This window comes from Lingula anatina, chromosome 4 (assembly GCF_051362555.1).
Source record: "Lingula anatina isolate TDL-2025a chromosome 4, LinAna3.0, whole genome shotgun sequence".
NCBI classification, from domain to species: domain Eukaryota; kingdom Metazoa; phylum Brachiopoda; class Lingulata; order Lingulida; family Lingulidae; genus Lingula; species Lingula anatina.
The window spans coordinates 14,413,373-14,435,954 of NC_141770.1; the positions used below are offsets into that span (position 1 = coordinate 14,413,373).

The 22,582-nt window shown below is 38.3% G+C and overlaps 2 protein-coding genes and 1 non-coding gene across 5 annotated transcripts; 2 read left to right on the top strand and 1 right to left on the bottom strand.

Annotated features, from left to right (window-relative positions):
• Nucleotides 1-1,362: 1,362 nt before the first annotated feature.
• Nucleotides 1,363-22,317, bottom strand: LOC106156374 (adenylate cyclase type 2). Of its 3 annotated transcripts, XM_087011724.1 has the most exons (24): nt 21,738-22,316; nt 20,470-20,610; nt 19,746-20,165; nt 19,225-19,374; nt 17,880-17,995; nt 12,454-12,576; nt 11,868-11,979; nt 11,235-11,362; nt 10,901-11,062; nt 10,251-10,383; nt 9,470-9,631; nt 8,992-9,098; nt 8,659-8,826; nt 8,205-8,280; nt 7,714-7,866; nt 7,196-7,282; nt 6,445-6,605; nt 5,718-5,823; nt 5,084-5,242; nt 4,319-4,465; nt 3,572-3,682; nt 3,139-3,250; nt 2,700-2,827; nt 1,363-2,073 (listed from the first exon to the last, which is right to left on the bottom strand). In XM_087011724.1, the coding sequence occupies exons 1-24, from the start codon at nt 22,101-22,103 to the stop codon at nt 1,882-1,884; spliced, it is 3,720 nt and encodes a 1,239-aa protein (XP_086867850.1). In that variant the 5' UTR covers nt 22,104-22,316; the 3' UTR covers nt 1,363-1,881. The 3 variants fall into 3 exon arrangements, with proteins under 3 accessions (XP_086867850.1, XP_086867851.1, XP_086867852.1); XM_087011725.1 differs by lacking the exon at nt 8,659-8,826 and having other exon boundaries at nt 21,738-22,317; XM_087011726.1 differs by lacking the exons at nt 19,225-19,374; nt 19,746-20,165.
• Nucleotides 4,842-4,914, top strand: Trnar-ccu (transfer RNA arginine (anticodon CCU)). The gene has a single exon. It is a non-coding gene; the product is annotated as a tRNA-Arg (tRNA).
• Nucleotides 12,161-16,274, top strand: LOC106156361 (uncharacterized). Its single transcript, XM_013531582.2, has 3 exons — nt 12,161-13,536; nt 13,763-14,033; nt 14,953-16,274. Exons 1-3 carry the CDS (start codon nt 13,231-13,233, stop codon nt 15,354-15,356), a joined length of 981 nt encoding a protein of 326 aa, XP_013387036.2. The 5' UTR covers nt 12,161-13,230; the 3' UTR covers nt 15,357-16,274.
• Nucleotides 22,318-22,582: the final 265 nt, after the last annotated feature.

Consider the following 22,582-nt stretch of genomic DNA (forward strand, 5'->3'; position numbering starts at 1 on the left):
GACCTCTTCAGGCTGCTACCAGCGCTCTCAAGTGTCAACGGATTCCTTGGGATAGGTTTTTTAAGTTCAATCTGGAATAACAGTCCAGGCATCGGTCAAAATCTGTCCAATTTGGTCCAGTTTTGTTGTAGATCATGTAGGCCATTGATTCGGCGAGTAATGGCCTACCCACATATTGTCTATGTGGTTCAAATATGGTGATTTTGATGACCAAGGTAGCTGCTCATTCCTTAGGTTCTGTAAGTAATCTGCTATTAAAAGTGCTCTGTAAGAACCGGCAATCTCACCGTGCAACCTAAAATTGTTCCTAAGTTGCCCCCTATCAAATGATAGCCAAATGGTTCCCAGATTATTTCTTTATTTGATCTGGTTCAGGTTTTCGTCGTTGACTACCATTGGTGTTTTGGCACCAATGTGATTTCCACTCCAAATACTGACGCTGTTAATGACCTTAGTCACTTTAGATGCGGCACACGCTTCGTCGTTGGCCTCTTTTGGATGTCTGTAAACTCTATTTTGACTGTTGAGCGGTACAGGTGAAATCTGACCTCAATACAGAAAGCCACGAGATTTCAGTGTTCAACCCAGAAACAGTCAATGTCCCCAATTCATTAGAGAAACATACAACGATGTTTTGCTGTTTACAGTGGGTTCCTTGGAAGTCGTCTGGTATTCTAACCTGCTAAAACCAGTTTGGTGTAAGCTGAGGGCCTTGAAAAGTGCATTTTGGTGGCAATTTACCCCTCATTCTGAATGGACTGGGTGGCTTTTGTTTAGTTGCAACAGCATATCCCGAAAGACAGTGGGTCCTGTGTCCTGGTGGTAAGATTTCAATACATTGGGTGTGGCCTCTGTGTAGGTACATCAGTCTGGGCATTACTCTATAAAACTGTGCGGACCGTTTCGTTTGGCACAATTATCTGTCTGGCAATGCCTGTCTTTTTCGCGCCATTCTGCCACAGATTAACAAATTTGTAAAGCACTGCATAGCTCATTTTACACACAGCAAACCAGACCACTTGCATGCAAAATTTTAAATTATTCTATGCAGCAGTTGCCGACATATGAATACTTTTTTGAAAGAACCATGCTTTGCCAAACCCAAGCTTTGACCAGCCCGAAGGAACACTACCCAAGTAAATCACTGCATATTACATAATGCAGCAGCGCAACAAACCTGGTATTCAGTTTATTGGTAGCGACACACCTGACTACACACTTCTCCATTCACATATCTTATATGAGATCGGAGTTTGTGAAAAAAAGAATGCATTTTCACCTAGGCATACCTTCGAAACTGAAATATTCCATATTAAATGTCAAGTCTGTATATCAAGGCTTAAAAGCTTATGAAAAACGAGAAAAGCCCAACAATGAAAATGCCTGATGTCGACATTTCGTTCTGAAATGCACCAAGTGGAAGAAGACATGGGGGTCTATAAAACATTCAATTCATATGCAGGAACAAATTGAGCTACGCTTCGGAAGAAAGAAAAATGGTCTCCTTCTCCAAGAAATTTGGGCGGGAAATCTCGGATAGGATACAATGGGATAAAGTAAGGACCACACGAGTTTACGTTTTGAGTAACCATTGTTTATTCACGTTTCCTGTGGTCACAATATACCTGATTCCAAGTGTGATGTACATAATAAATAAATAAATAAATAAATAAATAAATAAATAAATATGAACTCAATCAGACAATAACAACAACAGAGCTTAATTGTTCCATATTCTGCTAACAAATCTGCTCCACTTGATGAGAGAGAGAGAGAAACTAAATAAAAAAGTACTTCCTCGCTGCTACTCGTTTTCTGATCAAGTAAATTGATACAGAACGCGAAAAATAAACACCTTTTTATTTACAGAGTGTTCACTGTCTACAAATTAGGCAAAGAAGCACTGAGCATTGAGACATTAGTGGAGTCTTCCCGGGTGAAGCTTGTCCTCCAGCCTGGAGAGGGGTTCACGATGTACAGGTCCATAGGGCCTTTGCCTTTCACTATTTTGGTTTCGTGGAAAGCGCAGGACACTCCGTTTCGCTCCAGCACGTCAGCGGTTTCTTTCGGAACCTAAAAAGATATGCAGGAAAAAGCCTTTGACTTTACTCTAAAGTTACTTTAAGCAAGGAAGTATACTTCCATGCTTTAAGCAAGTGCTTCTCCCACGGATCAGTTTGACTTCAGGAATGGCGGCTCCAGAGGTGTAAAGATTCGACAAGTACTCATCACCCCCCTCCCCCCTCCAACGAAAAAATATAACGAACGATAAAACAAAACAAAAAAAAAAAGAATAAAAAAAGAAAAAATAAGTATAATTTCCATGCCCTATATAAAGCAACAAAAAATCATTTTGCACCCCCCCCCCCCCCCCCCCCCTTAACACAGCCTTAGATTCGCCAGTGCAGTAGCGACGTTTTAAGCACATTTAATTTTTTTAACTAAATGAAAAGTAGATGCAGATTTGGAAGGGTCTGAGAAATAGATGTAATGTCGGTTTAGATTCACAAGGTTGTATAAAATATATTTTGATTTGATTCTAACGGTTCCGCAAAACGATAACCCTTGCGTCGGAATATGTCTTCAGAAGGGACGTTTGCATCTTAGAGCTTCCTTCTATTTTTTCGTCTATCATAACTAGAATACGGCTATCCTAGCACAAGGACACGTTTATCGTTGTTATTTCTGCGGTTACTTACCACGACACTTCCCGTGAGTCCTTGACTCTCCATGCGGCTGGCGACGTTCACTGTGTCGCCCCAGATATCGTACTGAGGTTTCTGGGCACCAATAACACCTGCGATTACTGGCCCCCCATGTGCAACGCCTAAAATGATTATAATACATTATACCAAATAATATTTTAAAAATCAGCCCAATATTAATAAGTATCTTTTTCAGAAGCCAGCGAGTCACAAGAAAATATTATCGTCGTTTTACTCCAAACAGCATCATCATTATTCAGAAATATTATTATAGTAGATCTAAACATAATATACGTGATATTAACGCGGGTTTATCGTGTGGTATTTTATCCAGAAAGGGAAATCATCCAATGGAGAAAGTCTGAATGTTAAAATTATTAAATTCAAATTTGAAAATATCTGTGTTTTGCTTGAAAATCCCCGCAGAGCATACCTATCCTCAGCATGTAGTCGAACATGGCGTGACGGCTGATTGCTTCCAGTCTCCACATCATCGTGAAGACGAACTTCATCATCACTAGCACATTGCGGTCTTTTGAATCTATCTATTGAACCAAAAGTAGTGTGCATTAAAAACAACTCTTTTCGCTCATCTATCTGTCTATTTAACCACGCACATCATTCAATCATTCCGTTTCAGTTATATTAAGCAGATGGAACTCCTTGGTTATATTACCTGACTGCTGGTAGAGGGGAGGTACTATCTGTGCCTAGCCAGGCTTTAAATGAATATACTTTCACTTGTAACCTCACACTTTCTTCGGGACAATATTTGTCAGGTGTCTTCCACACTCCATTAGAAGAAAACACACACACACACACACACACACACACACACGGGACTCCGGGTAGAGAGAAGGTATTACCTGGGCCATACTGTCCAAGTATTCCACTGGTCGCAGACCCGTTGCCGCCATGTACGTGCTGCCTATCGTTTTGATTTTCTCCACGTCCATGAACTGCTTCTGATTTAGGAGCTAGAAGATGGATTAATGGTTATTGGATATGAGCGGAAGACGACAGAATACACATAACCACCACATTGGGTATCGGTAGCTAGACTGTATTTTGGTGGAAATTTTGACAAGGAATGTAGCGCGGTTTGCGTGTTTTTTTTTCTTTTCTTTTTCTTTTTTTTTTTTCGGATTTTTCGCATGCACTTGTTACATTGCGCAATATCCCGGCCAAAAAATGTATGTGTTAAGAACATACTGTATTAAAAATAATTAAGCTATTGTTTTAATGAGATATATAAAAGCAGTGTAGGCCTAAATCCTTTAAATAAATCAAAACTGAAGAAAAAATAACAACAGTTTGAATCTAAGCGTGGATGATAGTATTCCGATGGATACGAGACACCAGTACTGGTACACGAGAGAACACGGGAACTATACAAATCTTAGCATCCTCCAAAAAGCTTAAAGCCAAATCTAGACATAATCGTTGCATTCTAATGACGATCAACGTGATATCAATTAATAGCCAATATCATTATTGGTGCAGGCGAGAGTTGGAAGTAAAGGAATCATCAATATCGAAGTGATAACTGTGATTTCATGACTGAGGACTCTGACCACAAGACAACGAATGCAAAATTGTCTCAAAGAGTTTACCTTATCAAATGCCGCAATTATTTCGTTTAACAAACGCAGACAGCCAATCCCGTAATTGTTAATCTCTGTCTCCTCGTAGAACACTTGGTGGTAGTCAGGTATGGAGGCGAACATCACACAGACAGACTCGTGGACGTTATGGTACAGCTTCAATATGATGAAAGAAATACAAAAGCATTTATTATAGAACTCTCAGTATACGATTCTCTTAATTGATAACCGTTTAAATTAGGTATCCTGTTGCTTACATTTCATCTCCTCCACCTTTGAGAGAAGTGAAGATGTTGTATTGTTAATACAGCAGCGTTTGGAATAGGGAATTCTTTTATTTCAGGTAATATTATTGGGTTTTCGTGCCGAGCTGTTTAAATTAGGTATCGTGTTGCTTACACTTCACCTCCTTCGCCTTTAAGACAGGTGATGAAGTTGTATCGTAAATACAGTAGTATTTTGAATAGAGACTTCTTTTATTTCAGATAAATTTTACGGGTTTTGACGTTGAGCTGACCACACCCACATGTCTGCCCCTGTGGCCTAATGGATAAGGCGTCGGTCTCCTAAACCGAAGATTGCGGGTTCGACTCCCGCCAGGGGTACCTTTCTTTTGTATACGCAAAAGCCAGGTAAAGTCATATAGCACAAAATAGTAATTGCACTCCAAAAAAAAAAAAAGTAAATAAATAAATAAATATAAATAAAAAAAGACCCAAGGACTGAACCGAATGCATTTTGAAGAAAAAGTTTTCACTATCAAAACACGCTAACCTCTTTTGTTCTGTGAGGTTGCATGAAGTGCTCCGCCACGTGTTTTGGGAGAATGTTTTCCAGCAATAACGAGTTCAGCAGATCATTTTTCGCCACCTCTTCCTTGTCGTCCCGGATTTTTTTCTTCCACAGAAAGTCCAAACGCATACTTTTTTCGATCTGTAAATACATTATAATGGGCATTTTTCTTTTTACTTTTAATACCACTACTTTTCAATTTAAAATGGTCATTTGAAGTTTGCATTTTAATTGTTAAGTCTACAGAACACATTATGGATTTTAGACTATCAATAGAAATATTATTATTATTATATAAGAAAACAGCTCATTTACAAAAACCAACCCAAATGCACATCTAACTGGAAAAATTTTTTTGTTTGCATAACACAAATTTTTACAAGTATTATTACAAGTGATAATAAAAATTTGTCTAAAAATTGATTGCCAAAAAGGTTTGCAACATTCACAGTGGCCGTATGGATGGGGCTTTGGTTTCCTTTTTGAAGCTTAAGAGTTCTGCTAGGGGCGCCCCTTCCTGACCTTAATACAAAAACATGTCACTATCCATTCAAGGTATCAAAACTCACAGAACTAAATCACATTCAGTAAATATAATATTTTTGCATATACAGACCTGTCTGTCGTGAACTATCAAAGTGAATAGGAGTACGCCCAGATATAAGCTGCCTCGTATTTCTGTACTCCACACATTATGATTAGATTTCGCAGTTGACGTAAAACTGTAAAAAAAGAGGAACAAAAAGTACGATTATTATAATAGAAGCTTTCTAATTGCCTAGATTACAAATAACCCAAGGAATTAGAATTCATATTTTGCCTCATCCAGTTTTTATTGCCATTAGAAAAGAACAGAAATAAACCATCATATGATACTCAGACGAAAGTAGTGCTGAAAAAATTAAATCTACGCTACTGTCTGTTCCGTAAAGATTTAATTTCCATTCTTTATTGGTTTGTTAACCCTTAGGTATTACTGAAGTTTTCCAAATTGCATATTAGTATTAGTTTTCGAATAACCTGAAAAGCCCGCTTAATCAGTTGTTTTGAATGTACAATTGCAATCTCGCCTGGGTGGAGTGCCAGTCTCTTATAGGATTTGGATCTCGAAAATGGCATACGCCACACCAGGAGTCTCTGCAATTTGTTACACAATTCAGTTTTGTAACAAACTACAGAGACCCCTGGCGGAGAGAAATACATCCCTGCAAACGTGCTAAATCATATCTTCTCAAGGTAAAATCGTTATTACTGAATTCTAAACCTAATTTTTAGCTGATATCCAACCCATCACACTTCCACATGATTTTCGTACATGTAGTTTGGAAACACCTATGACTTACTGCATGACGGTGCTGAAGGTCGTGAATACAAATTTATGCTGGTAGAATAGCACGTTGTACAGCACCAGACAAAGAACCATGAATCCGATTTTCACCATGAAGTAGAGCTTCAGGAACACGCTGCAGGCTATTAGTGCCAGCATGCACATGTGGACGTAATACTGAAATTTTAAATAAGACATTTAGTGTTTAAGGTTATAGCCTGCCGCATTCCTAATGCACTTAATGGAAATATTCTAATGTATTTGGGTGGTTTTTAAAATAAAAGGCTCGGGTGTACACAAAATACTGGAGGGTGTAGATAATAAAGTAAAATTTAACAAGCGAAATGTAGGTACTCTGTTTAGTTTCATAAATTTATATTGTCCTGAGAACAAGGTATTCACCAGTTGATCAGAATTAAATGTTTGGGTATTACGAGGCCAATTTTTCTTAACGACGAGGCCTCCTATATTTTATAGACACGTAACGAGGACTGCATCACTAGATTTTCTGGTCCCAAAACTCCAATTATATAAATGGAGTACGCTGAACATGATAACCAACTCGGTTTTATATTTCACAGCTACATGTACAGATGCAAAGGTAGAGGGAAATGAATTAGTCCAAAACGCAATACCCAGAACACGCTAAAGGCAAAATTGACATTTCCTTTTATAGCACATGCAATATAACGAGCTCTGAACAATGTTTTTATTGTTACATTCCTGTAGTTCGCTCTTCAAGTTTTGAGTCGAATAATAAATCTCACCGTTGCCAACAGACAAAAATCTTCTTCCACCAAACTGCAGCTCGTGGTATTTACATAAGGTTGTTGTGTAAAATCTTTGCAATCTATCTGGATGCAGAAAAAAGAATTTGATGAATCAATAAAAATGGGTTCCACTTAAACCTGTTGACTGTTAAAGTTAAAAATCACTGAAGATATGTTATATTCATTATTAAGTAATAGGCGAACTCCTCGAGACTTATAAAACTTAAATTGTTTGATAGCCGAAATTCCTTAACTGAAGTCACCAGCGAGCATGTGTGTGCGCGCGAATCTTAGTGGTTTTTATCTTTTTTAAAGTTACTAGTTCTATAACTATAAAATTATAAAACTATAAGATTTGGCATATCAGTTTAGGTAGGCCTATAGATTCTTTGGGAACAATGAACGAAGTTGGTTTTGATTTAAGTTTATACTTAAGTGTAGTTCTTTTTTCGATACTGTCCCAGATTCACGCTGTCCCAGCTTTCATGAACGACCACATACAACAAGCAACTTACCACAGTTATAAAACACGATATAAAAATAACGGCTAAACAGACGCCGGCAGTCATCGTGCGAAGAATTTTATTCACATGTCGTCTTTGTTTCTCTTTTAGTTTTGGTCGTTTGATGGTTCTTATGATGAAGTCAAAGCAACTTCTTGCGTGGTCCTGAAATGATAAAGACCATGTACCTGTCTTACAATTCAACATTTCTAAAACGACGTTCTCGACGCAAAGAGTTAAACTGTTTGACCTTTATATTTATCGCTGACAAGTTAACGACTACCCTACGAGGATTCTCGCGCGTTTTCTAGGCTTGTATGGCACGTCGAAATACCGGCAGCCTCGTTTTTATGTTTACTGTATCTCAGATAATTTCAGTTAAACCTTGGCATTTCTTGGATTATCAGCTTTGGTTGTTTATCACATCTAATTAAATGATTCAACTGACAGGCAGAAGTAGCAAATCAATTAGAAACTCGGTAATATAGGCGCCATATACTTACTGTTCGCTTTGTGAAAAATAGAACTACCAGAAAAAACATCGACCCGCCAGCAAACGTTATGAAAAGAGTGTTTTTCCTGCAAAGAAACAGCTAAACTTGATTTTCTTTTTTTTTCAAACACATATTTTACATTAAACTTAGATTTATTATTGAATAACAAGCCTAAACTCAGTGAAAACTAGATAGGTCAACAAGTTATAAAAGCTCTGTGACCTTACAAATTGGTTGATTTAAGGTTTGCAATTTTTGCCAGGGATTTGCTCATTTAACCTTGTTGCTCGCAAATCTACCCTGATAGAAGAATCCAAATTGCCTTACATTTCTTTCCACTGAATTATATTTGCCCTCGAGCTAAAATTCTCTCCTTGACATTCATTGTACACCGGTCGCAAAAAAAAAAATGTTGACTACTGCGTGATTGCGAGGTACAGACCAACCAAAATCCTTCACTCACTTGGGTAAGGCAATGAACTGAACGGCACCAATCACAATGTAGATAAGAAAAGCACAACCCACGTTGTATTTAAATAACGTGTCTCGCTGAAGGCTGTATTGCACTTCTGTTTTAGGATCTCGAAACATCAGAGCGACGGAGTTTATGTATGATTTTGCGTCCAAATCTCTAGAATGAAAAAATATAAACGTAGGAATAGGAGTATCTTTGTAGCTTTTTTCAAATTTTCATAAACTCTTCTTTATTTGAAAACTCAATTAGCTGGCCACAGTTTTTAATATTGCATGACATCTTTCTAGACAGTCCTAAAAACACTATCTCAGATAACTGTACCTTTTCTCCCCAGAATCCAGTGACTCTTCCAGGTGAAAGCCTCGTTTCAGACTTTCGTTGACTTCTTTTTGATCTGATGTCAGTCCTTCACAGATTGTGTACTGGGCCTAAAAGATTAGGTTCAAGAATTGTGAAACACATAATATATATAAATTCTTTATGTGTTTCACAATTTTTGAATGTTACATATATCGTGTAATGCTCCCTGCATTGGTTTGTCACGAAAGGAAAATCTAGATGAATGATGATAATAAAATGCATTGACTCGGCAGGTTCACGAAACACTTGCACGAGCGAAAACAAATCTTACCTTAACGCTGCACTAAAACATCTGAATACAGTCCTCTAAATCATATTATCAAAATCTCACGAAAAATAAGCCGTATTCAGATAATAACATCGACAAGACTACCCACATTTTCGTGAAGCAAGCGTCGAAACAAACTAAATATGATAAAGAGAAGCGTAAACAACTCACGGGTTGTGTTTTTGCCAGCATAAAGTCGGATATGCTGTCGAAAGGTTTCTCGGCGCCCCATTCAGCAAGAACGTCAACCACCGACTGATGTCGCTCCAGCCCGGGATTCACGCTCCGGAGACGGTGGAGTGAATGGGGGGAGTGCGTGACCAAGGCGGGCGTCTAAAATGACAAATTCTATTATGGTAGAGTATTAGCTAAATAGATTTATTTCTGTGACGAATATATATAAATATCAGCCCATCCCTGTGGACTTATAAAGTCACCAGCATTACCATTAGTTATATAATAGCTTTCTTCTAATTTATGATATTATAATAATGTTGCACTGGTTTGTCAGCATGATGATGCTTAAAATGAGAAGATTTATTATTGATGATATCCATGTAACTGGCCATCTTTATGGGTTTTAATAGTTCTGACGGTGGATTTACTCTACCAAGCAAACACTCCTGGTCATGGACATAAGTATATGTCGAAACAATATACAGTACCTATGGACATAGGTTTATCTATGCTGATAATGCAAGCTAGTTTCCAGCAGAACTAGGAACTCGGAAGTGATATAATTGAATTTGAGAGGTAAAAGCAGTAGATCTATCGCTTTTGCAAGGGTTGTCTTGTGACATACATGTACCAGTAGTTGTGATAGGCCTACATAATCTTTTGTGCTTTCTTTTGTGACCTTATATGAGAGCCATATTTATACTACTTCTGCAGACTGTTATAGTTCATTGGTGCATTTGTAAGCTCAAACTTTTCTTCTTAAATATCTGCTTACCTCGTCTGGATATATAAAGTAGGTCCTCATCCTCTCAATGCCTTTGGCTGACGATGTGAAGTCCGGCCCAGGACGATATCTTATCTCACTGGGTAGAATTTCCCTCAAAGTGGTTTCCGATATGTGGACAGCTCTACGATATGAAATGAGGTGAGAAACAAAATAAATCACGTGCCCACGAAACAAAAAAAAAAAAGTTTGCCTATGTGTAAAGGGGAGACTCAGTTAAATATATATGTGGATTTGTTCAAACATACCCGAGATAAATTCACATTGCTGATTATATCAAACTACTGGGAGTATCTACACCACTGCCTCGTGCATAGCAGATCATTGTGAACCCAATTAACCCCCCCCCCCCCCCCCACACACACACACAAACATCTTGTATCTGCATTTTTCTATAGCTACCATTGGTAACCTGTTTCGACTAAACGTTTCGGAACCATTCATAAATGTCCTGCACACTTCTTAGCTTCTGGTTCCTATTATGTAATCTAACATGAGTGAGTTGATGGAAATTTTGTTTCTTATTCATTGCAGTTATGAATCTACATCTACAGTATGTTGTTTATCGAAGCCTTTCTTTCTATGCAGCGTGTTTGTATCTCTGTTTAAAACACACTTCTTACTGCATCTTGAATTATTACCCTGCCTTTCCTGTCGTTTCCATCATGTTGGCAATTGTGACGTCATCAGACCATACGTCATACTGCCACTTCCGGAGTCCAAGCACTCCGCTTAGGACGGTTCCAGTGTGAATACCAATCCTCATGTCCAAGCTCATGATTCCAGTTTGTTCACGGATTTCTCTAAAATTGGACAATAAAAACATTTTGCAGGTCATCTAATGGTTTACCAATGCCATATATGCCAACAGGAATAAAAAATGTTGGTTGACTTAACAAACTAACAAAAATAATTTTAATTGTAATCAACTAAGAATACGATAAATAATAAAACATAATCAGGATCAACACGAACCTTATAACCTCAATCATTTGTAGTCCCATAACCACGCAGTTTCTCGCGTGATTTGGGGAAGGATCTGGCATGCCCGAAACACAATAATAACAGTCGCCAAGAATCTTGATACGTAAACAATGATTGTCCTAGAAAATCAAAGCGTCGAGTTAGTAAATATACAGTTAGTTGAGACTTTGGTGTTAAAAAATAACCAACGCCTCTAAGAAAAAACCATGGGTATATAAAAATGATATTAGTAGGATATTTGGTGTTTTACTTAAACGTATTGTACATGTATTTCTTTCGCATCAAAGAAAATTACCTATAGCATTGGTAAAACACTGGTGAAGATCTGTAGACAAACGTACTGAAACACTTTCTGGCAGCTAATATTCTTTATAGTACACTGTACGTCACTTAGGTGAACCTTTTATCGCACGTCTAAAATATCATGATTCATACACAAATTGATGACATTTTTTAATTATCAAAATTTTTAACAAGGAACTCTCATGGGATGTATTTTTCTAGAACTGTGCATTGGGTTCTTCATAAAACCGCTTACGTCATCATTACCCGCAGTGTATACGATATAAATCTGACAGCTATAATAAAAAATAAAAAAGACAGCGACTGTCACGTATCCCTTACCTTAGCAAGCTGATCAAACCTTCCAAAGAGTTCATTCAGAGCTATCACCAGTTCGGACGGAGTTAGATTCACTGACAGGCGTGTGAAACTCACGATATCAGCATAGAGAATGCTACAAAATAAGCAAATTAGTATACATGCAGGCTAATTGAAATAAAAGGAACCTAGACACTTTCAAGAAACAAAAATAATTAAACTAACTACCTTTATTTAATTTTATAGAAAGAAAAAGTGCGCGAACAGTGTGGAGACAAAAAGTTATAATTAGCTTATAAATAAATAAATAAATAAATAAATAAATAAATAAATAAACAAACAAACAAATAAATAAATAAATAAATAAAAACAAATAAATTGCTTTGGTAAACATAAGTTATAAGTGTAACCTTCATCCCATATGTTTTATTCATTTATCTATTTTTATCTTTTTGTTCCTTTATATCCAATATATTATCAGTACAAATGACCTGGCAGGTAGTTGACATTTTCGCGTTTTGGATTAAGGAAGTCACGCTGCTAACGACAGGATTTCCTCTTCCGCACATTTATCACCTCGTCATTAGGCGCTGGATTAAATGCAAGTTACCTAACGTTTTCGTGTTTAGAAATAAGGAAGGTATGGAACTGCTCAGTCGTCTTTCTTCGCAGCGCACTGACCATTCTTTTGACCAGAGCATCCCTTGACTCGGTCAGTTGGCTGTAGGGAGAGCTGTAAATAAATAAATAAATAAATAAATAAATAAATAAATAAATAAATAATAGATAAAATTAATGAATGAATTAACGAAGAAATTAGTTCCTACGTAAACTGTATATGGATAGATTAATGAAAATAGATAATAGATAAATAAAGTAGAAGTTGGAAGCAATGTGAGTAAATTCCCCTGACAGCATTATCTTTCACATACCTAGCAACAACCTTGATTACAACGACAACAAATATCAACATTGTTTGTACGTGCAGGTGCATAAGGGGCGCGTGTTTAATTTGTTTCCGAAGCACCATGTTTTGCTTTAACGCAATTTGAAAATTTGATAAATAGCTGCATTCAAATGATGTATTCACAAGGATACGAAAATATCTCTGAAGATACCGCATATGAAATCTTATCGTGCACCATGTCGTCCATAGTGATAGATCCAGGCAAGAAGTGCTGCACCAGTCAAAGGCCCTATGTACTGGTTTAATTCTTTCCATAAACCGCGGTTGGCTCACAGCACGAAACTCACGAAATTGACCGGTACAAACCCCGTATATAAAGCCAGCGTACAAGATACGTCACCAAACCACTCGGTCACAGAAGAAGACATATTAATTTTGCATTTTTGTAACTGACGGATAGGACGAAACGAGAGAGTTAAAATGTATCTTCTCAGACTTGAGATTGTTCTTACATTGTTCGTCTGCCAAGCCTGTACCAGCACATTCGCTCAGACCGGGTCGCCTGTTACACAAAAACCTGGATCAAAACCTGAGCCAAACGGCTGCACCTTTGAAGACGGCGCTTGTGTCTATAAATTCCAACTGTCACACAACCAGGGTCTTTGTGGCAACAGCGGCCAAGCCACGGCCGCCGGTTCCGAGTCCCAGGACGTCGTCTCCAAATTGGGCGACGCCTCTGCTGCGATTTTGAAGCTTCAGGCGCAGCAGGATCGCACTGAGGGGCAGGTAAGACGTCATGACCCTTTGAATGTTTCTTGTGACACGAACGGTGTTACCAGATCTCGGTGATTTGCATTGATTTTGTTTCGATGAGATAGTAGTTGAAGCTTTAATCAATTATAAGAAAATGAATAATGAAAACGCAAATACCTTGTAAAGGGAGGAACTTAAGATCTATCCTACTGACAGCACATGGTTTTGATAAATCACATTAACTTAATGTTCTTGTCAGGTGAAAGAATTACATGAAATGGTGAATGGTTTAACAAGAATAATTGAAGCCGAAAGACGGAACAACACCAAACTTAACCACATAGAAACTCTGGTGACTAATCTACAACAGACCCTTCAGTCGCAGTCGTCTCTCGTGCTGAAACTTTCTGGACAACAACAGGGTCTTTCAACCGATCTCCAACTGACAAAAGACGAAAACAAACGCCTTGCAGCCGATCTCAAGACTGCAAAACTGATGCTGAACGAAATGCGGAACAAAACAGAGACAGGTAGGTTGAGTTTAATGAGACACCTGTCGGCTTTAAGATTTTCCCCGGTCTATCTAAGACCCCATTCCCATAAGAATTATCGGTCTACGTGTATCGACCCAACTCTCGCTGAGACTCTCGCTAAGTGCAATCAGCCTAAATGAACGACGCGCCTCCTCTTGTTTCCAACGTACTCGTATAATCATCATACTTGTATTCTTCTTAACACCAGGAGGAGGCGTGTCATTATGTTAGGCTTATTGCAGTTGGCCATTGACCCCGTAGGGTTGGGTCGATCCAGATAGACCGATGGTGCCTATGGAAAAGGGACCGTACCGATACGCTTGGAATGGGCTTGGGGTGTAGGTTTGGCTGCCTCCAAACTTTTCTATCTCCTTCAGTTTTCCTGTGAAGAGAACATTAATACGGATAACAACGCCCATTGCAACACTGTGACGGATAACAACGCCCATTGCAACACGCTGAAATCGCGACACTGTGTACAGATAAGGCTTCTATTTCCCGGTTAAAAATAAAAATCCTCAGGGGCGCTCCCTTTCCGGTTAAGCTCAGTTGACATGTCAAATAATTCATATCTATACGACACTGCCTGAAACGGGTGATATCCTTTTAACATGCAACTCAAACAACCACCACAATGTGCGAAACCGAGCGTTTTCGCGAAATATAATTTGTAGATGTTTTATACATTCAGTACGTGCTGTACAATGTATTGGTTATGAATTGTATTATGGTGTGTAATAAAAATTAATTGAGAATGAAGTGAGTGAGGATTTTTGCAATAAAACAACACCATAGTGAGGAAAATATGTGATTCTTGGTTACTGTTTTTCACAGACATAGAGAAATCGAAAGGAATTTAAGACACTGGGCTGTGATCAAGTGGCAACTTTACAACAATTCACTAATTTATTTCCAGACAAGATAGCCTTTGCCGTTGGACGGTCGAAGTCGCAAAACCTGGTGGCATCAACTACAGATATCAAAATCACGTTTGACAAGATTTTCAGTAACCACGGAAGCAACTTCGACGCTGCCAATGCCTTGTTCCGCGCGCCAGTTGCCGGTGCCTACATGTTCACCATGACAATGCTGTCCAACCATGGTTCCGCAGGCCGCGTGTATCTTATTCGCAATGGTGCATACGAAACAGAAATGTATGGGTACGATCCTGTCGATGCTGCAACCGGCACCAACCAAGTTATCCTTGATTTGAAGGCTGGAGACGAGGTTTGGCTGAAGTTAGCGAAAGGACATGCCATACACGGAAATGGAGCTAGTGTGTACTTCACTTTTACCGGTCATTTGCTTTTCACGATTTAATGGAAGGATGCAGCGTGAGATGAATTACCTAACGATCATATAGGCAGGAGATCTTACTGATTAAATTGGATGACTTGGTTAACCTAACGATTATATGGGCAGGAGATCTTACTGATTTAATATTAGCATTAATTATTGTATTTCAATCTTGAAAAATTTTATATGCGATATGATTACATTTTCAAAATGTACCAGCGAAAAACTACACATGGGTTGAATACCGCCCCCTATCAATATCATGTTATTAAAGGCGGGGTCGAGTTTTGGAATGATACACTTTAACTTTTAGGTCTGGTTGAATTTTATTTAGTTATCATTTTGGCATATCTTTACAATGACTATGGCTAATAAAAGTATTCTAACTACGGTACTTAAACTACAATAACAATTGAAATTCTTTACATACAGGGAATAAAGCTTATAATTAGAGTATAAAGAAGCAGTTTTGGAAATTGAGGCGGACAAAGTACAGAATTAAAGATTTTAATAATGAAATTCGTGCGAAGCTGTTTAATTAAGTAGAAAATAGATGGATATATAAAGGCCGAGAGAATGCGAGTAGATTTCCCCGAAAACATTATCTTTGGCATACATGTACACATAGTGTCGTGGTAACAACCGCAGTCACAGTGATGGCAATTAATTTATGTTAAAACGCTTTTTTTAATGGGGTTTAATTTGTGTCCCTAGTTCTATGTTATGCTAAGGTTAGAAAAAATAGATGCATTGTATGGTGTTTTCACAAACAAACGAAAATATTTATCAAGATGCCGCAAAGAAAAACACTACTAAAATTTCTCTTATCGTACACTATGTCGTAGATCCAGGGCCCTGTGCAGGAAATCCAGCACCACACAACAGTGTTTTTAGAATTCTTTTCCTTGACTGCAGTTGTCTTACTTCACAATACTTATGGCACAATACAAACACTTTGATCGCCTGCATCTCTATGTCTTTTTTCTTTTTTTTTTTTGCTCTATTTTGGATATATCTTGGTTAGCATGTCCTATTAACTCGCCACTGCCTTTATAATATAATAGCTATATAGCCATAGGCTTTGCGTGCCTTGAAGACACTCTAAAGAGCACGAACTATTAGAAGCTGACAGAAAGTAAGATGACACCAGTGAATTTTACATAACCTACAGGCCCCAAGGGAAAAAGAGTCTTCTTAATTTCCTCCTTTTGCATAATGCAATTAGAACCCTCTGGCTTCCATAAATAAACCTTATACAACATTGGTCAAAAAGGTTGTACACATTTTATACCATTTAGTCAAATTTATAACAGGTACCCCCAATGTTTCACTGTGATTTCACCTGTGACATGAATTGGAGTGTGCAATGCAGAGGAGAACCAACCCCATAAAAACGTGGACCAACTCCCCCAAGCTGTTTTGGAAGAATGGGATAATATCCCACAAAACAGAATTTTTACCCTTGTTGAAGGCTTGTCGCGCCATCTACAGGAGATAATTGCAGTACGCGGTAGACGCACACGCTATTAGGCACGTGACCTTTAACGAGCACATCCTCATGCTAATCATGTGTAAATTTGGTGACATTTGATGTCGTCTTTTCAATTTAATAGACATTTCTTTACATCTGTAGAAATCACAGTGAAACATTGGATTTGAGGGGGTACCTGTTATAAATTTTACTAAATGGTATAAAATGTGCATATTCACACCACTATTTTGTATTTTTGAACCATTAATCATGTTAGACATGGTATCTGGAATAAAAAGCACCGTTTATAACACTATACACCTGTTAGGTGATCATTTGTAAATAAAAGTATATGGAAATGGGGGTGCGACAACCTTTTTGACCAATGTTGTATATTTCAGCCAGTCATATAATTAAACAAGTAAGACATAAGGTACTGCGAATACTTTTTACAGACATTGATTTGCAACACGTTAAAAGTTTCGCTGTAAAACTGAGAATAAAATACTGCATATGGATAAGCAAGGGGTCCATGCATGTACAATATGCATAAGAAATATAATATCAAAGAATTAAAAATGATAGTGGTCCATTTGTATATGGAGCGAGGATAAGCTCTTGCGGATAACTGGTAGGTTAAAGTAGGTTGCTAGGCTTGCTGCGCCCTGGCACAAATGCCTGTGTCACTGAACTGGCTCTCGCTATCAATTGCAGGGTTTTTTTTTTTTTCATATAAATGCATATCTACCATATAATCAATCTCTGTCAGAAGACGAGGAAGCTGCGCATACAAGAAGATTACAAAGAGGAAAGTTGATTGCTACCTTTGAGACAACGACTTCCTCCCCCAACTCCAATTCACAAAATGAGCAAATAAATCAAAATGAAATGAAATGATAATAGAAAATAGCGAAGGAATTAAACGTTGTAAGTTAAAACCTTACTCTGAATTTTGAAATCGGTGTGATTTTGAAGCGAAAACTTAGTGCACAGAAAACGCAACATTAAAATGCATAATACATGCAAGTGGTACATGTACATGCAACCGTAATATGGACACACTATATAAAACGTACCTTAATGAATCATCGAATTCCTCTTTTTCAACGGCTTCCAGCAGTAACTTTCTGTAGAGGACTTCTTTCATGTCGTCCAACAGGTACGCTGGTATAATCTTCAGAAGCAGGCTTTCCTTTGATGATGAAGAAAAAGTTGAGAGATGTTTAGAACAATTTCTTTTCGTTATTAAAAAATTGGGACTCTCCCCATTTTCGGCGACTCTAGTATTGGGCGAAAAGACAAATTCCTTCTTTGCTAGTGCAGTGGCCATTTGTTTTGTTACGGATGGACGGCGTGGACACGGACGGATTCTTCAGTTACAGGATTAAAATCCAAGTACTAAGACCACATAAATGAGATCAAACTCGTGCCGACATGAAACATCCAGTAGATGTTGGATAGACCCACAATATGTGCAATGTTAGGGCCAACGTTGCATTTTTATTTGGGGTTTATTTTGTCTGGGATGATTTATCCTTTCGAAGAGATGACACAGCAGAATGGGAATAAAACTGCTTCAAAGAGATGGTGTAACATTGCTGAATTGCACAAATTGATTCATACAATTACTGTGCTTACACCGCACTACGCGGCACGACAACAGGTGGCGTAGAATTCGTAACGAGAAAATTTTCACGTGTTCTGATGAACAACAAAAGTATTAGATATAAATTATATAAACTTCGCTCGCGGTAGTACAATTGTCTTTTTGTTCTTGTTTGCATGTTGTTTTGATGGATTGAATTCCTTCGTAAGACTAGTTGATTGATTAGGTTAAAAAATGCCACATTCAAGAGGGTGAGATTATTACTTGCACACTTTAGCTGAGAAATTTTAATACAAGTACACACGCAACGCATTACGCACTGTTAAGCGGCGTTGTTAAAGGTTGTGGTTAGCTTTTGCAGGTTTGGAATTAAATGGAGAAGATCAAGGCTAGAAAAAGTAGTACAGTATTCGTCGATCTTATGACACATAGTTTAGATGTGTTTTTTCGTTCTTTCGCTTGACACATTTTGAAAGTAAATGTGGCTTCGGCACAAATGTTAATGTAACCGACATGGTAAGTGGCAAAATTGTAATGAAACGTCAGTACAGTACTAGTATTGTTTGCCGATAAAATTTATTTGATCAAACACTCACAGAACCGATCTCCACGAAACCAAAATGCTAATAAGAATAAAATAAATTAGAAAATAAAAAAATGGGAGACCTGAGTTCAATTTAAACTGTAACCATTTCTTCTTTTAGAATTGTTCCTCCAAAACACTTAAAAGTGAGGAAAGACCTTTTACAGTTCTCTTATCCACAAGTAAACCAATGTCGATGAATTTAAACATTGGTTGAACGAGGAATTATTACCTGCAGAATTCGTTCTTTCTGTAGACAACTGTTGGTTTGGAGCACACTTCTAGCGTCCAGAAAGGTGTGTCTGTGGGCCAGATCTGTCAAGTGTTTGTGGTACAGGCCTGTGAGATTAGCGCCGAGGTAGATCATAAAGTTAGCCAATATCTGTATGAAAAGTTCGAATGAAAGTTTTAATGAAGAATTACAAACAACCAGGAAAGTATATTATAGACTAAGTCGATACCTTAATCAAAATTAGAATAGGAATATATACTGATTGATGTTCTGAAACGATAAAATTATCATGCAATTTAGAAAGAATGATGGTCCTAAATAAAGAATATATGGATTTATCTATGGATTTACAGTGTGTCTATTTATTGATCTATTTTTGCATCAGTGCATATCCATATTATAAATTACAGGTTACATACACTGTATTACGGATGAACCCTGTAAATCTGGTATGTAGAGGAGTACACATGCATGAATGAATCTAATCACGAAAGAGAAAAAGCGAGCGAATAATTAAATACCTGTTGAAGCAAGATGTCTGTGCACCCCAAGTTGCTCAGGACCAATCTATTAAACAGCGCACCCGAGAAAATAAGGCTTGCAAGCGCTGTCAGTGATCCTAAGATAATGGACCACTTTCGGCTGAGAGGTAAAATTGTGTGCACTACGAAGATGGTGTATAGAATAGTTGGCACGTCGTCCATCGCAGTGCGGGGTGAGAACGACGGGTTTGAGGGACTGTAAAGTATCCCACTGAATCCAAAAGCTAGGGATAACAAAGAAAACCATACTAGAAGAGTCAGTGGCTTCGAAAAGAGTAGAAATACTTTTTCGATTGAGACAAGAATGAAGAGGATGATGGCTAGAATTCCGCCTGTGATCACAACAATGTTCAGGTTTCTACCCATGGTATTTGTGCTGTTTTGTAATCCGAGGCTACCCTGAAGAAAAATGAAATATGTGATTTGATTGCTGGAGACACTTGATTAACTCAGAAATTATGAAATATAAATATAAAACGACGTTATGATATAATTAGATGGAACATTGTGATGCACTAAATAATAGAATGTGGTACATAATCCTCAGATACAAATTACGTTTATTACCAAATCTATACCGTGCGAAATGTGACGTCATTGGGGTAGTATGTGACATCATTGAGTCAGTTGTGACGTCACTCACAAAGGGTCTTTAAAACGGGACACGGTTTCCGAAGAGATAAAGATGATTCAGTCAACTTACATTGTGGTGGAAATGGAAGAGCAACACTAGCACCACTGCGTAGAGGACAAGCACCGCGAGAAGCGCCCTAAAGGAGGCACGCTGAGACCGGAGCCAGTACAGCTGATACAACTCCTCGATCTCAACCTCAGCGAATTTTTTCTGAAACGAAGAAATAATAGAAAAAAATCAACGGCTAACACACTCTGTCTGTTCCAAATGAGTAGCATAAAAGCGCATAAGATCTTACCCGTTGAAAAGTTCTCTGAACAAGCAGAAGAAATTTTACGTGCGACTACCATAGGTCAGACTGATGTGTATTGTTTCTATGGCCAGATTTTCAATATTTGTATTAAGGGCATGTACTTACCCCCCCCCCCCCCGCACCCCCAGTCCAAGGAAAAAAAGGGGTGTTTCTACTCACAAACCCACCCAACCCCCTACATTTGGCCTTCGACACAATGGTCATACCAGGAATCGTGTCTTAAAAGGGGGTTCATGCCACCTCCCCTTTTCTCCTTTTATCCAGATGAAAATGAAATTAATACGCTAAAACCTACACGTCAACATTTCAGTATAATCAACCGTAAATAACAAAGTGCTATAAATACTACATTAATAATTTACGCCATGACTGTGCGTGTTGCATTTCGTTTTGTGAGAATTGGCATTTGAGTAATTGTCATCCCTTCTCGACATGCGTAATGAAATAGCCTGCTATTTATGGATAAAACAACCCACGTAAGGCAGTTGGCTCTCACATATATTTATCCCCTGAAATTAAAGACGAATCTCATACAGGAAGTAATTAGAACCAATCTGCAATGTTCAAACGCAACATTTTGAATTCATCAGTTTAGCTGATATTGGCATTTGACGGTTGTTCGCCAGTGTATTCGACTGCAATTCAGACAACTCCTTCAAAAATGTTTGCTATGCACTTGGCGTCTGATATAACTGCAGTTATAAGGCATTTGAGAGCTAGAAATTGTTAATTCTACTGGATGCGTTAATGAATATGTCACTGGGCATGTTGCACCATTTGGAGACAGACTAACATCTTATTCTTATAACGCTCAGCTGATAATACGGAGTTCATTGTAAATTACGCAAAATCTTGTACACTTTGAAATCCCCCCCCCCCCCCCCCCCCCCTGCGTGTAGCAAATCGAAGTGGTTATTCTGATAAAAGTACTGTGGCATACAGTATACATGGGATTGAAAAAAATCATAATCCGAATATCGTGTGCCTATAGTGTTCGTATATGGCATCAACCATAATCACTCACCTTCAGGTACCTGACCGACATTCTGTTGTCTGAGCTGGCTGTGGCAGAACTGGACGTGGATCTGCTGGTTTCCCCTAATGATATAACAGTTTCCTCCGTGGAATCCGCTCCTGAAAATCGAGCCATTTCTATGGTCTGCTCTTCCCCGTGGGTTCCGGGCGTCGTATTCTGACCTATATTTACTACCATAAAAATGCCAGAATCGTCCGACCTTCCCCTGTGAGAGCGCCCTGATCTGTCGGGGGCTACAATGTTTATGAATGGCTTCCTTGGAGTATCGGGGACATATTTTGCAGTGTCTGATATACTGGCTGCCGTTAGATCAAACGACACCCCCTTTGCATCATTTCTGCAGCCTGAGGCCATTTCTGAACCGCTCCTTGTTGTCAGTTCGTTTATCTGCTTGGATCGACAGTATATAACCTCCCGAACTTGTGTAATCTGGAAATTTTATCAATGCAAATTAATATTTTTAAACTAAAATCACACTTACCGCTTACGCGTGCATACTAAGTATCCTCTTTTTGTTATATTTCCAATATGTTAGACAGCCGCCAACACACCTACTGTTTGACATCTTAGAATATGTCAAAATGCACTATTTGAAAAAAAAAAATCAGAAGCTTGCACATCAGTTATTACGTTCATCGACCCCCCCCCCCTACCCCCGCCATCACTACCACCTCATAATTTTAAAAAGAGAGAGAGAATAAAAATCACATAGCAATACAGTATTTCATCTTATCGTTTCAATTGATTGCATTAACTCACATTACGGACGAGGAAGAAGAAAAACCATGATTCCCGATAACATTGACGGTAAACATTGAATCAGAAACGAACTA